This window comes from Lucilia cuprina, chromosome 4, assembly GCF_022045245.1.
Source record: "Lucilia cuprina isolate Lc7/37 chromosome 4, ASM2204524v1, whole genome shotgun sequence".
Lineage (NCBI taxonomy): Eukaryota > Metazoa > Arthropoda > Insecta > Diptera > Calliphoridae > Lucilia > Lucilia cuprina.
In genome coordinates this window covers 74,265,019-74,281,062 of record NC_060952.1, presented here as the reverse complement: position 1 = coordinate 74,281,062, position 16,044 = coordinate 74,265,019, and the positions used below count along the sequence as shown (strand labels likewise).

Sequence of the window (16,044 nt, the reverse complement as noted above, 5' to 3'; positions counted from 1 at the left end):
TAGTAGATAAGTAATTAGGGAGGGGGGTGTTGTACAACAACGACATACATATATATCTTTATAACTCTTTACTTTAAGGCCTCATAAAGCACCTAGATAATTTTACTAAAAGTTTAATAAACTATTTTATGATATTGTTATATAATTCTTAACAGTCATCTACTACATCTCTGCTCTACCCTCTTCTTCAGACCTCTTTGAAATCGCGTTTCAAGTGGTGGCTCTTGTTTCTTTCACTTACCTTGTGGTGTTACAGCATGATGTTCCAAACGATTGTCGTCTATGAAATGACCTAAAAGCAAAACAAAAACATGTTATTGCTAGATTTTCTTCTTGTTTTCTCTCAACTCATACATGTTTAATGCAACAATTAATAATGATGTTACTTGTTAAAGTTTTCGGATTTAGTTAGTGGCTGAAGAAAGGAACAAAAAAAAACAATAAAATACTAAATAAATATAAATCACATTAAGTTTCCAAGACAAGTGAGTAGTAAGTAACGATTCCTAAAGAGTTGCAGCAGATCGTATAAACATTAAAGTGTGTCAGAAATATAACTTATAGTTAAAGAAATGTTTGGTCAAAGATACAGATAAATGGTGGCGCCACCTATTGAGCACCCATGTATGGTTTGTGTAACAATTTTCAAATACAACACTATCTAACTCTTGATATTTGTTCACTGGAACATTTGTCTGTCTGATCGAGCAGTTTATCTTTTTATGGACTTTTGCCAGCTTGACTAAGTTTATGTCGGCATCTTTTTAGCAAGTTGTTGCAAACTTCTTCATAGCAAACATTGCCAGCGTTGTTTGCAATTGATGGTGGTGGTGGTGGTGGCGATGGTGTATCTTAAGTCTCAATGCCAAAAAATTACTCAAAAGCTGACACGTCTTGTACGTGCATCGGCAAATTCATTTCATCTGATTGCTTGGTGTTTTAATTAAACTTACTAAAATTATAGATTAGTTATGGTTTTACAATCGGTATTTGATTGACAGCTGGAATGTGCCTGTAATCGTTTCTGTTTTTGCAGTTTTAATACTCTACTCTGCTTTCATATGTCTAGTGGAATTTCTTGTTGTTTGTTTTAAATTTCCATTGAGTAAAAGTATAAATTTTCCATTATTATGAAATAATTGTCAGTGCAAATGTGGCAAGTTGTCATCAATTGTGTCTAGACGTTAAAGAATTAATAATTAATGTTAAAATTTTCTAAATTTTACTTTAGAGTTTCTCTAAACGATTGTAAAAGGATAGCGTAGTATTAGTTTCAGGGATTAATAAACAGATAGTTGTACTTTTTATGCTTTTTTTCCTCTGGTCTTTAACCTTTAATACAGAATTGCCTTCTACCTCAGAGATAAGATTAAGCTATTAATGAGAGAAAACTTTGTTCCTCACAAAATATAATATTAACAATATAGAACTATTCGACAAGATATGTTAATGCTGCAGCTTAAGAATATTTTGTTGTCAACAAACTAAAGCTGCAATCCGATGGCTAATTCTATAGCTCTTAATAACTATGATTGGGGTTTTGTGGACTACCGTTACAATATTATGGCTTTGCTACCCAGGAGCAAAGTATACCTAAATCTTTTTTTATTATTTCATAAATGAATAACCAGATGAACGAGCATACAATGACCTTTAATGAATAAATTGACTATTAAACAGGTAGGAAGGATGATATGAAAAACATTTCAGGAAAATGAAAAAAATGTTTACTGATACTATGGAACATCGATTTTTTTTATTAGAAAATTTTGTTCAGCGATGAGGCTCATTTTTAGCTCTTGAAAGAATATGGAATGAAACCAATCTTTAACAGAATCATTGCATCCTGAAAAAATCACCGATCGGTGCGGTTTCCTTTCTCGTAACATCATCGGATCTTATATCCACAAAAATTAAGCTGGAACACGCATCATTAACAATTGAGATTGTTAGCATGTTTTTTTTTTCATTTTGAAACTATGGTTGACATTGATTCGATGTAATACGGTGGTTGTAACCATCGGTTAACTGAAATCAAAACTCGTCTCCAAAGTCGTACCATTTGACACTGCTCGATTATTTTCTTTGACACCACGTGTACTCTTAAGTTTATGCAGTTTATGCAGTTTACAACAGTTGACTCAACAATGTTCATGTTATTCATGATATGAGGCCATGAATGCTCGAAGATCTGGCTACAATGGGACATCCACAATCGAAACATCTGGAATGCTTTTCGTCCGGTGCCTATATGCATGACATACTTTTAAATTGTTATCGTTATGCACATATTTTAAATTGACTCCTTGAGTTCTCTTCCCTTTAAAGCAAGTACATTCGCTTGCCGTTGCCGATTTCTCTCAAGTAGCCAAGTATCCATATGATGTAAAGCTTGCCTTAAGGCATGTATTCGGTAAATACAGGGTGACTTACCGACACATTCCGCATGATATTCGGTAGCAAGATTAACATTTGTATAAAAGTTCCTTATGTAGAAAAAGAGAATATTTATGAAAAAATTTCAACTGTCTAGCTCTATCCGTGTGGTCACTATCGTGATTTCAACAGACAGACAGACGGATATGGCTTGATCATCTTAGAATTAAATATGGACGCAAAACGGAATGACCAAATAAATATACCCCCCATATTTTTTGATGGTGGGTATAGCATCCACCATTTATAAATTTTAATTTGATTCAGAAAAACATAACTTTATTATTCTATACAAAGTGAAATACTTATAAATATAATATTATAAACCAAATGAGAATTATATCAACTTATTTTATTGTCGCTTAAAACAACACACTCACAAAAAATAGTATACTATGTGAGGTGTGTGGCTAAAGTTGTTTTGTTGTTGTAACAACATGTATAGAACAACAAAACATATAATGGTTATTTATAACAACATAACATATAGTGTTTATTTGTAAGTAAATATTTAAATATTTGTTAGTAACATAATATGTTTTCATCGTTACTATTACTTAGTTATTGAAAATATAATTATTTTTCAGTGAATCATACTTAAATTTATAATCGCAATAAACATGAAAATGATAACAGTAACAACAATATTGTTTAAATAGAATTACAATAACAATTATATGTTTTTGATAACAATATATTGTTACAGTAAACTAAGTTTTGCTATAGTAAACATGTCGGACTATGTTTTTTTCTCTGCGTGCAGTTGCTCTAACCCACAATTCTGGACTTCTGTAAATAAGTTTTAATCTCCAATAAACAAGAAATAAAGTTAATTGTGTGAACAATGAAATTTGAAAAAAAAAAACACAAAATATATATAATTTTGTAAAGCTGATAACAATAAATTAGAAAATATAAAGTATTTTATGAAATAATGACTTGAAAAAAGCCATTGTTATATATATTATTAAAATATCACAAAATTATATTTTTTTTGTAAAATACTGACACTTAACCTTTCTTATCGAACGACATCAAATTTACTTGTTTGAAGAACTTAATATATAATAAAATCTCACAATGATAGTAATGCGAAAAAATGTTAACAAAAACTAGTTAATATAATAAGCAAAGCTTTAACTAAAATATACATAAATACAGGAATTATATTGTGGTTAAATTAAATTAAACGAGACATGCAACAACATCGTTACAACGTTGTTTAACATAAATTCCCAACAAAAGACTCAAACAAACATAAACACACACACACTGACATTTACACAGAGTGTGGCAAAGAAAATGCAAACTACAGCCTCAGACTTCATCCAGCTACAGGACACAATTTTCATTTAAGAAACACATATTCTCCAGTTGCTGCATAATGACAGCCAATACTGCCAAGACCTCCCTGCTGGTACAAAAGAATTTTTACCTCTCTACAGTTTAGTTTAGTTGTTTATCTTTTTTGTTTTCAGTTGAGCTTGTTAAATTTAGTTTAAGATTTTTCAAAAGATTAAATCACAGATACAAACTCTCTTTGTACTGTTTTTATGTTCATCCAAATTCTTTAAGTTCTTGCTGGCATAGTAATTTTTTTCTTCAACTTTGCTAGTTGTTTTAAGATGATATCAGTGTTAAACACAATGACTGGGAAGGGGGAATAAATACATATGTATATATAAACCCAGCAAAAACTTGCATAACCATTTACCCCTCAATGACTACTGCTTTCCGTCTGCATTACTTTTAAGTATTCTTATAATGTCTTACACATAATGAGATATGTAAGTACCTTATTTTTTGTCGCAGGAGCTCGGACCATTAACTGCCCAGGTGGCTAGCTAACATGAGCTTGTTCAATGTTAGCCCATAGATTACGAAGAGAGCGTCAAAAAGCTGAAGTTTGTTTTTGAAGAGTCCAATCTCTTCGTTTACAAAGAGTACATTAGTAACAAAAGACAAATTAGAGTCAACCAGGTGCATTGACTCTATTTCAAACTGCTGGGATGTTACAACTTATAATTAGAGCACAATGAAGTAACTAAGCAGTAGTTTTGTAAGTATGACAGCGATCTAATAAACAAGAAGTCGTATTATGTGAGACCATTTGTTTTGATTTTAAACAAAACCACTTTTTAACTTACAAATAGGTACTTATTTAAATAATTATTTATAAGCGAGCGTCTTAAGTAGTGAAAAACGTTTTCTTTTTATTATACCCTACTGTGCCGATGCCGATGTTTGTAACATACAAAAATATATGTCCTATACCCACCTTAAAGTATAACAATCGGCTTGGAATCGTTTTCTGAGTCGATTTAGTTATGTCCGTCCGTATGGCTGTCCATGTAAACCTTGTGCGCAAGGTACAGGTCGAAAAGGGCTTCTGAGCTCATTATTATGTTAAATTAACCTGTATATCAATAAAAAGCACCGAAACAAAGTTTTATACAAGCCTTAAAGACCTTGCCAAATTTCATTTGACCCTAGCTCCCATAAAAAGTCCCCCTTCTGAAAATTACTTGAATGTCCAAAATTAACTTATAAACACAAATATCGCGATTAAATTCAGCACAAACAAATATTATATAAATATATTCACAAAACTTTATCGGTCCTGGTTCATATTTTTCATATCTGGTGTAGGGTATCATGTGGTCGCTCAAGCCCGACTATACTTTCGTGTTTGTTTTTTTTTAACTTTTTACTTTTTAATATATGTTTTTGCTGGGTATAGACCTGAGTATGTTAGTACCAGAAGCTGATTTTAATAACAACTAAATACATCCACTCACAACATACTGACACATTTCAGCATAAGATGTGCTAAAGATTAGACCCAAAGTATCGATAAAATAAACAGTTAAGAATCTATAGGAGATTTCTTTGTGTGTTGCATTGAGAATGTATGTAAGTTAATCAATTAATTATAGTATAAGTAAAATAATATTATGTTGGATATAAATTACCTTTTTGCAGATTGTTGTGATGATCATTCATTTTTGCCTAGAAAAGAAAAATTACAAAAATTAAATTAATTCATTTGTTTGTCAAATTAGTTTGGTGTATATGATAAAACAATGAATTGTGAACAATTGAACAACATGAATCTTGACTAATGATTTGATGAAAAATTTTGTGCCAAAAAAGAGACGGACTTGCAGAAGTGGGTGTATTGTCTCTTTAACGAAGTAAATACCCAGCAGTTCGACGGGACAGTACCGAACTGACCACTTAATTATATCTACCACTTGTGTTGGCCCCCAGCCACCTGACTACCCAGGTGACCAACCATTTTAACATGGGCTTGTCCTACGAGAAAGTCAATCGTCATTCTACACTCTACACTCTGCCTCCGGTCTCGCTTACAAAGGGGACTCTAAAGTGACGACTGTCTTCATTCTCGATTACAAAGAGTCAAAAATATCAATAAAAATATCAAAAACATACGAATTGGATTCAGTCGGGTGGTAAGATATTAATGGAACTAAAATTTAAAAATTTCAAGTGTCTTCTCTCTAGAATACTACGGGACAATAGCCGACGATTGACCCAAAAGATATAAATTTGAGTCAACCATATGGTGGCATATTAGTAGAAAGTAATAATCATTTCTCCAAAAAAATTTTAAACTAAACCACGGAACTGCCCCTGGGCCACATTCACCCAATATATGTAATGATTGTGATGTTGAACACAATTTGGTTAAAATATAGAAAAAAATCAGTAATAATTTGTTAATTTTGATTTTTTAAATTAATTTTTTTGTTAAGTTATGTTAAATAAACAATAAACATCTTCCTTATTATATTTTGTTTGATGAATTAAGTATGTTATTTTTATATTTTTTGTTTTATTTTTCTAATCACAAACTTACCCCATCCCCTTGGTGTATTTACCCCATGGGTGGGGTTTTATTCGCGTTTTATGTAAAACTTATTTAAGCCAATTTTTAGAGTGATAATATAATATTTGACGTAATTATGGCATAAAAAGTTCAAATCGGGAGGTACGGTTGTATGGGGGCTAGGTGAAATAATGGACCGATTTCAACCATTTTCAATAGGATTTGTCCCTGTGACAACAAAACATGCTTGGTCCAAATTTCATCAAATTATCTTGAAAATTGCGGCCTGTACCTTGCGCACAAGGTTTACATGGACAGCCAGCCATCCGGACAGACGGACGGACGGACATGTCTTAATAGACTCAGAAAATGATTCTGAATCGATCGGTATACTTTAAGGTGGGTATTGGACCAATATTTTTGTATGTTACAAACATCAGCACAAACGTATAATACCCTCCCCACTATAGTGGTGTAGGGTATAATGACTCAGGAAAGATCGAAAGGAATAAAACTAAAGCCAACATATCTAAGTAACCGAACTAAGAAAAAAAATTAAGAATATATATTGCAGTTTTAATTTGAGGACGTCTCAAAAAAAAGTGGCGTATGGTCCTTCTTCTACCTTATTGGCTCTTTGTCGAATTCCTGGGATATCGAGTCCTTAATGTTCTTATAAAGTTTTTTAGTACACTTTATAAAAACAAGAATGGTTTTTGTTGTATTAAGTCTAGATCAAAATTTATTAAAATTTTTCGAAACCAACCTTCATTCCAAAACAGGCCAACACCTTCACTACATTAACAACCAAATTAACTTTTTAGAGAAATTTTAAAAATATTTAAAAATTTTTCTAAATAATATTAAACAATAGTTTAAATACTTTAAATATTCACTAAACTGTAAACTACTTTACCTCAAAAAGCATTTAAGCACTTCAATTTTCCCACAAATCCATTAAATTTCTATTACTTTAACAATTGGCGGATAAAAACACACACAGATTTATATGTGTATATGTATGTATACAGCTGTTTGTATTTAATCTAATACAATCAAAACATAAAGGATATAGGTTAAAAATCAGTTATTTGAGAAGAAAAAAAATTTAGAAAAAATCGCATATTTTTTCAGTTTGTTTTCTATATGAAATCAATTCTAACAAATTCCAACTAACCAGCCGAAGCCAAATATTATAAAAAAATAAAAAAAAAACAACAAAATAATAAAAATAAAATAGAAAACATGAACATGACCTAGGTTTATATATTGTTAGAATAAATTCTAAAAAAAAATTACATAAACTTAGAAAAAAAAATAACAACGTCACAATAAGAAAAAAAAACATATAGAAAAAAATTCATATAGAAAAAAGTCGCTGGAATTCCCCCTGTTGGTGGCTGCTTTTTCGTCCTCTTGCAAAAAAGAAAGGAAGAAAAAAAAATAGCTCAACTAGACATAGTACATTTTTTGTTTCTTTTAAATGTTTAAGTCGTTTTTTTTTATGTCTGTATCATTTGTCCGAGCTTTTTTCTTTGTTTGTTTGAGAATCTTTTTTTTTTTTTTTTTTGTTACGAAAAAGTGGAAAAAATCTTGAAACATATAAAAAATATATGTATAAGAGAAAAAATACGAGAAAAAAGAAAAACAGCAATAAAATGCTATAAATAAAAGTAGACGATGAAGGATAAAAGAAAGGAATCCTTGTATTGTGGTTAAAATATTATGATGACATACTTCATCTTTCAGTGGTTTTGAGCGGAATTATATAATACTTATAAATAGCTTATTAATTAATATTATTGTTTGAAATTGTTTAAAATTACAAAGGCAGTTTTTAGAAAACCATAAGGTTAAAAATATAAATTTTATATTTAAAAATAAATAGAATAACATTAGAACTTTAACATATTTCACAATTTCAAAGAAAAAATAAATAACTTCCAAAGAAGCAAAAAGAGAAGTAGAATTTACTACATGGAATTACTGAAAAATACCTGAAGAAGTGATGATTTTAACACAGGCTTGTCATAGGAGGGATGGTCTTTTTTATTTGATTTCAAAATCACTACATTTTAGGGCATTCTCAGGAAGTAATTTTTGTGTTTTTTTTTGGAAGTTATTAGGAAGTGAAGTAGTGATAAGTGTTATTCTTTCGGAAGTACTTCGTACTGGAAATGTACGACATTTTTCATATAATAAAAAAAAAATTCGTTAATATTACGAAAAAATAATCCAGTCGCAATGTGACGTTTTTTCTCATACAATTTCAAAAATTGTTGTATTTTTTAAAAGTGCTCTCGACAGCGTGTCGACAACAGAGATACAAGCTGATGCAAAATGATCGGCGGCGGCGCAAGCATTTTAGGTTGGCGGCGGCGACTTATTTTAGAAAATATCGCCGGCGGCTAAATTGTCGGCTCAATTTAAACTTTTCTTCAGAAATTGACCTTATAAGCGTTTATTATATTGAAAAATCTCTGTATAATAGTCTGTTATATAGAAACCTGTCTCTATATACGTTTTTTCTGCAGAAAAATTAACATTTGTAGTAGTTTTCACAATTTTAATATTACCATTCAATTTGCAATAATAATTTAAAATAGTGCCAACTCTGTTCTAATTGGTGAATTTATTTTCCGAAATACATGTGTGATTCCAATATTTATCAGCGGCTACGTTAGCTTTTGAGCCGAAAGAAGTCGGTGACGGCGCGGCTTGAAAAATATTACCAACTCCGATTTGAGCCATTTCGGCTTGTATCTCTGGTCGACAATTAAGCGGCACTTCTATTTCTAAGTCTATACAGTAAGACATCCCTATATGTCAGACAATGAAAGAAAGAGCTGTCAAGTCTACAACTAATTTAACTTAAATAATATTTACATAAATAAATAAATAAATAAATAAATAAATAAATAAATAAATAAATAAATAAATTACACGCATTTATCAATCAACTAAATAAAAAAGGGGTTTAATTAAATTAAAATTTTCAGTGCAAAAGTATACCTTCAATTTTAAACAAAATTGGATTATTATCGCTACTTTAGAAGACAATAAACATCAATTCCACAGAAGGTAAACAAATTCACTTAGTGATACTTTAGAATTGGTGAAAAATGTTATTCTTTTGGAAGTACTTCGTTTTATTTTTACTGGGATACAATAGCAATAATACGATTCCTGTACAGAGTAGTAAAATTCTCTGAAACTAAGAAGTGAGAAAAGGTTGTATTTTCCCCCATACTCTTCGTCCTTAGTAGGGTCCGTAATAGGTACGGTCCTTCATTGCAAAAACCAATGGTGAGACGGGAAATGAAATGAACTTTAATATTCAACTCCATGATTTAAAATATCCAGATTACATAGACTTAATATCACATAGGAATGTCCGAATACAATACAAAATTAGCGAACTAGAAACAAACGAAGCCTACTGTAAGGCTTAAAGTTGCGGTATCACGTTAAAGCAGAAGCAGAATACGACTCAGGATAATGAGGCGTAGATAAACTAATGCTGAAACGTCTCAGCAGTTCGGCAAAGAGTCAACTACCTCGTTGGCTCAAATTCCCTGCAATAGCTTTCGATCTGTGTCTGTGTAATCTTTGGAGTGACGTTTAACCTTTTATCTCATAAGACTAACATATATGTTAAATAATGTAGTCAGTTGGACTGCCTGTTTCTAAGGGTAATAATAAGTGGTGGGATAAATAGTTATTTCGGACTGTCTCCCCAAACTGCAGGAGTATTGTAATGAATTGTAAAATCAAAAAATTTTTTATCTGTCAGTCCGGGGCTAGTTCTCATTAGAGATTCTAGTAAAGGAACGCGAAATGTACCCGATAGATATATAAGTATAGTTCTTTATATCTTTCAATCTAAACTGTACATATACTATAGCCGCGATCCTGAGCTTCTTTGTTGCTACTTAAGTGGTTAAAAACTGTCAAACACAGACGAGTTTGATTGCCAAAACAAATTTCATGGTCAATAGAACATTTGAGCATGTCAAAGAGTCTATATTATATGAACAGCACAAATTAGGATGATGAAAGAGACAAAAATCAGATCTAATCTACGGATTCTTTGAAATGATCAACCATAGACCCTATCAGTTGCTTAATTGTTCCATTGACCATTAAATAATTTGCCAGGACTATAAACCGTTGATGATCAAATGTATCCTTAAAAGGGGACGCTGCAGCTAGCATACAACACAGTGTTTCGAACTTAATATTTTCCCGGTTTGTAGAAAAGTTTTTTTTTCCGGTTGGCTGTTGTTTAAACTTAAATTCGTGGGGAGAGAATGTTGGTTAAAAGACTGATACACAGTAAAGTATATAAATCGGTATACGTGAGGAATGTTTGTGGACCTAAGCGTTAGTTTAGTGAGCGCGTCAGGTAAAACAAATGACTTCATTTGTTCTGGATTGAACGGTGATGGCTGTTAGATATCTTATACGAGTAAATTTTTCTTATTATCCGTTTATGTTTAGAGGTTTATCTGTTTATATCAGATTACCCAAAGTGTGTTCAATGTCAATAGGGTCAAGTCCTCGACTTATTTAATGAATTCGTATTTCGGTTTACCGATACAACAAATGCCATCCCACCTACGTGGAAGTGTTGAGTTGGCATCTCTAAAGTTTAGTAACGGGACAGCAATTGTCATGTGTACTACTTCAACCAAGGTTTTGGTAACGTTGCTGGATATTCCACCCATTGAAACATATAAGATATGAGACGGCGGTTATAGCCGAACGGCTCATTACTTTAGGCTACCTGGCCAAATACAGTTATAGGATACGTCCTCAATGTGTATTAGATACATTGGAGGGTTATACACAATCATCGTATGCACCTGATCTCATACAAGACACAGAATATGTCGGAAACTTTGAAACGCTGATACAAGATAGAATGTCTTTGTCAAGGGGAACATTTGAGCAAATACCAACAGGAATACGTTGCTACATGGATCACTCGGCAACGAAATGGAGAATGTATTTTTTTAAAGGGAACTCAAGGTAGCTAACCTAAAAGAAAATCACATAAGGCCTCTGGGAATAATGAAACGGTGGCCAGAACCTTAGTGACCCTGACGAGAGCAAAACGAGAAATATCCTCAAAATAAGCAAGTCTGAGGTTAGTATGATGGTACTGAATGGACACACAGGATTACGCTCACGTCTATAAAAAAATTGAACGTGCGAATTCAGACGAACGTATTACATGAGCAGAGGATAGAGATACTCTAGGGCACTTTGTTTTCCACTGTCAGGCATCCGTCGAACTTACATTTAAGTATATTGAAAGTGATGTTCATCCTGATGGAACATTTCTCAAAAACACTGATTGGAAAATTTTAAGGAATTATTAGAAAATAATTTTGTAACTAGTAAAGCGTCTTTGGACGAAAGTGTGGAACAATTTTTCTCTAATATTATAGCAGATTTTAATTACTAAGAATGAATTAAATAGAAAGGCACACTTCCTAAGTAAAGTACAATTCTGATCATATTTGTAAGTTTTCTGACTAAATCTTTTATAAAGTAAAAAATTTCACAAAATTTATTTTGAAACGCTGAATTAAATAATCCACGAATTTAATAGAAACAAATCTGATTGTAACATAAAACTAATAACCCAGTTGTTAGTACAATAGAAAAAAATTTCATATGAATATATCAAAAAAAAAAAAAAACAACAATTTATTGGCATGAACAAAATCATAATAAAAAATCGACGGTCATCTAAGTTCACAGCGAAAAAAATGTAATAAAAGGTGACAGAGTAAACAATTTTTAAGTTCATATATTTTTTTTTTTTTTTTTGCTAAATTCTTATTGCCAGTCATACAACAAACAAAGGAAATAAAACGCAGGCATATAAAAACCAATAAACTCCTAAAACAATTTAGAGTCTACAAAAAAATAGTGGCAGAGGAAAAAAATAAACTTTTATTTTTAGTGAAAAAAATGTGCAAGTAAAAAATGAATTGTAAAAAAACAAAAAGAAAAAAAAAACAAAAAGAAAAAAAAAACACCGGTGTTTTAGAGAATTTGAATTCTAAACAAAAGAAATTTTATTTGTACATATTTTATTTATTTTTATTAGTGGTTTAAAGGACTAACTGGTCAGACTGGTTAAATTTAAAAAAACCAACACCAAGCAGATAATTTCGAGTACTAGCAAAATTTAAATAAAAATTAAGAGACATAGAAAAACCGGAAATAGGAAGTGCAAAAAAAGGACAACGGTGGTATAATTAACATGAACATGAAAATCTATGGCGTTGAGTTTGTTGCTTTTGCTGTTGTTGGAGTTTTTGTTTTACAAAACACACTAGCCCTACTTAACCAACACTTTGTGGATTTAGCTGGAGAAACGCACGACAAACTCACAACCATCTACCATCCCACGCCTCTAGGGGTTTAAGGATGTAAGCAAAGGGTTAGAGATTTGACCATGGTTAAGGTTTGAAAACTCACACTTAAAAAACAACTAGAACCAAGCTCTTTAAACACACACACAAACATTAATACTATATCGTGTTTACTACTACAGTTGCATTTTGCGAAGCCTTCTCAAAACTACCTTTTTCTCAAACTCATACAAACAGTGTTACGAAAAAAAGGCGAAAAACAACGAAAACTCTCACATACCAAAATAAAAAACCAGAAGAAAACACAACAACATAAACGCACTTGCACACACAAACACTGAAAACAACTTAAAAATAACACATTCATAGAAAGAGAGCAAGAGCGAAAAAAACACATTCAATACTCAAACCTTTAGACAGGACAAAAAAGGAAGATCCAGTCAGTCAGTGGGTGGGAGATGAATAAAATTCAAAACAATTTTTTACAGTTTTTACCCGTTTTTCTTTTTATTTATTTTCTTTTCGTGTGCAAGTATTGGTATGAGTTTGCAGTTGGTGTGTGTGTGCATGGCTTTGTGTATTTGTATCCTTTTTTGTGTGTCTGTTTTTTTTTTTCTTTGCACTGTAACCCCTTTGGCAAGACCAAACCTATTTTGAAAATATTTTTTTCCAAGTTTTATACAAAGCGCGAAATGTGTTTCATACACCGATTCTGTTTAACTACATCAGTGTAGTCATCGTTGTATTATTAAATTTTTTTTGGTACTAGTAGAGCGTCATGATGATGCCACCTTAACAAACGCTCGTACCACACAATTGTACACACACAGACACATTCAACAGCAGACCTTATAAAATCTAAAAAAGAATGTATGACTGAATAGATGGATGGATGGCTGTTCAGTTTGGTTAAGGGTTCTATGAACTAAAACAACAAAGAAAAAAATATAATATTATTGTATGTATGGCTTTTTTCAAGAAAAAAAGAAGTACTAGAAGATGTTAACGAAATGTGATCGAGAACGAAGTTGTAATTATCCTACGTTATAAGATAACTTGCACCTTTCGTCGAGACTCTGAGCACAATACTTCTACTTTACGCCTCATTGGTTCCCATAATGTGGGAGACTTTGAATGTTATCAAGACCAGTCCTCAAATATTGGGTGCAACCAAACCTTTCCAATTCTTTGACCGGCACCATCCGTGGTGAGTTTTTCTTTCTCAATGCTGTTGAGTCAAATTGCCTTATGCTTCAATGAGATAGACCTCGTTGACTGGTAGCCCGGTTTGATCAACAACATCAGCATAGGTTCAGTGGTGTAGTAGGATTTGATTCTTAACCGAAGGAATATGAGAAATGTTGGATGAATTGTTTTGATTTTCATCATAATTAATCAATTGTCAAAAACTATAAAACTGTATGGAATTTCCCAGCCCTACTGCAGCTAAAATCAACAAAGTCCATCTTTGTCATCGGCGTTGTACAAAACCCCATCAGCAGAAAAATTAATATCATCCGCAGTAACGCAGTCCATCGCAATTTACTATTAAGATTTTACAGTTCAACTACAATTTTCTCCAAAGCAAGATCACTGAGATAACTGCTTTTATAAGTGGTCGCTGCAGTTCAGAAGACTAAACTAACATCTAACTCTGCAAAGTCACAATAAATTCAACATCCTCCGAAAACGCCCCACTAAATGCAATGGTGTCAGCTTCGCGTTCGTCATTAATCAAAATGTGCAGCATAGAGTTCTTTCTTCTGAATCTGATGACAAGTATATTAAGTTGAAATTCGTTGACATTATTTTAGGAGAAACTCTATATAATGTATGTTCCACCTGTAGTCAGCCGCCTACCGTCCTAAAATCAGGATCCTCCTAAAAGGCGATATCCCTCTAGTCTTGGAATACTTTTACGCCACCTACAGTCCTAATATAAGGATCCTCCTAAACGGCGATATCCCTCTAGTCTTGGAATACTCTGGTGCTCGAATATTGGGGAAGACCAAAGAGGGTCTGCATTAGCGGAACAAATCGGCAAGTCTACCTTCTGCACTATGAACGATGATACCCACCCTAGAATATTGGGTGACTGCTTCAGCTCGCCTGACATAACACAGGCCTGATAAATTGTAATATCATATCCCTCGATCAACCCAACAATTTCATGGTCTCTAAAAGCAGATTGCAATGGCTTCAAAAACCACAACAACTGTGCTTTCAAAAGCATTCCAGAACAGTCAGATATGTACAGCGCTGGGAAATTCTTCCGTTCAACAGTGAAAACAGCAGCTTTATTTGAGCAGAACGTTTTTTAGTTATTCGTCCATACTATCCAGACGAAGCGGCAGATCAGCATTATAGTATCCGCAGTACCGACCCCAGCTAAACCAAGAAATTAGCAGGTTAGTGAATAAGTAGAAACGGAAGCGAAGGATTGGACAATTGAAGAATTGGAAGATATAAGCTGGTTGCAATCCTACAGTCAGGTCTTTTTCTAATACTATGAAAGGTTCGAGATTCAGTTTGCTGAAATATCTGTCTCGGAGCCAAAACAGTGTGCGAAGGCATTTAGCCGATTATTTTTCAAGAATCAATACACAACCTTCCAGTTTGATGTAGCAGAAGCCATCAATATTACAAAACCCTCTAAGGCCCAGATGAAATTTCGATGCTGATGCTGAAAAACTCCGGCGAGCTAGCAGTGGAGTCTATTGAACTTATCACACTGCTGAAAACAGTAAAAAAGACCCTTAAAATCAACGACTCAGAACCATAGCTATTGTTGCTACAACAACATCAGTTATTTCGTTTTATTCGTGTCGTTGAGGTATTTAGAAATTACAGATGTAGATATACTCGTAGCACAGTGGTATAGGAAAAAAAAAAGAGGGAAATAATTCGGTAACTTCTAAACGGTTAATCCGATTTTAATGAAATTTGGTATGCACAAAGAGGAGGTGTTGTCGAGTTTAGGTTTTGAATTTGGACCTTATAGGCCAACCAGGGGCCCGGCGGGGGGTCCTCAAATTAGGACACCTCGGCTATGTTAAATTTTTAAAACGATCTTATTTCTTCATTTGAGTTCCGATTTAAAAAAAATTTCGTACATAGAATCTTCTCATCGAGCACTATAAAAGTAAATTAGCAGTAAATTATCTCTTATAGTTTAGGAGATATTCGCATTTGAAAATTAAAATTTTAAAATTTTTACCGTCCTTACTTTAGTTTTTTGATAATAGGGGGTCCAAATATTCCCGATTTTTTTTTTATTCGCTTAACAACAAGTCTATATATCAAGCAGTGAAAGAATTATGTAAAAATCATGACTGAGTCCAAAGTTATAGGCATTTTAATTTAAAAAAT

At 32.5% G+C, this 16,044-nt stretch overlaps 1 protein-coding gene across 4 annotated transcripts in view; it reads right to left on the bottom strand.

Moving 5' to 3' along the window:
- The window catches only part of LOC111684769 (zinc finger protein rotund), a 116,499-nt gene that overhangs the window by 68,072 nt on the left and 32,383 nt on the right, over nt 1–16,044 (bottom strand). For all 4 annotated transcript variants that reach the window (XM_046948703.1, XM_046948700.1, XM_046948701.1 and 1 more), the window contains exons 3-4: nt 5,409–5,445; nt 242–292 (exon numbers count right to left, since the gene is read on the bottom strand). In XM_046948703.1, the coding sequence (XP_046804659.1) occupies nt 242–292; nt 5,409–5,445 (88 nt within the window). The remainder of the gene's footprint in view (nt 1–241; nt 293–5,408; nt 5,446–16,044) is intronic.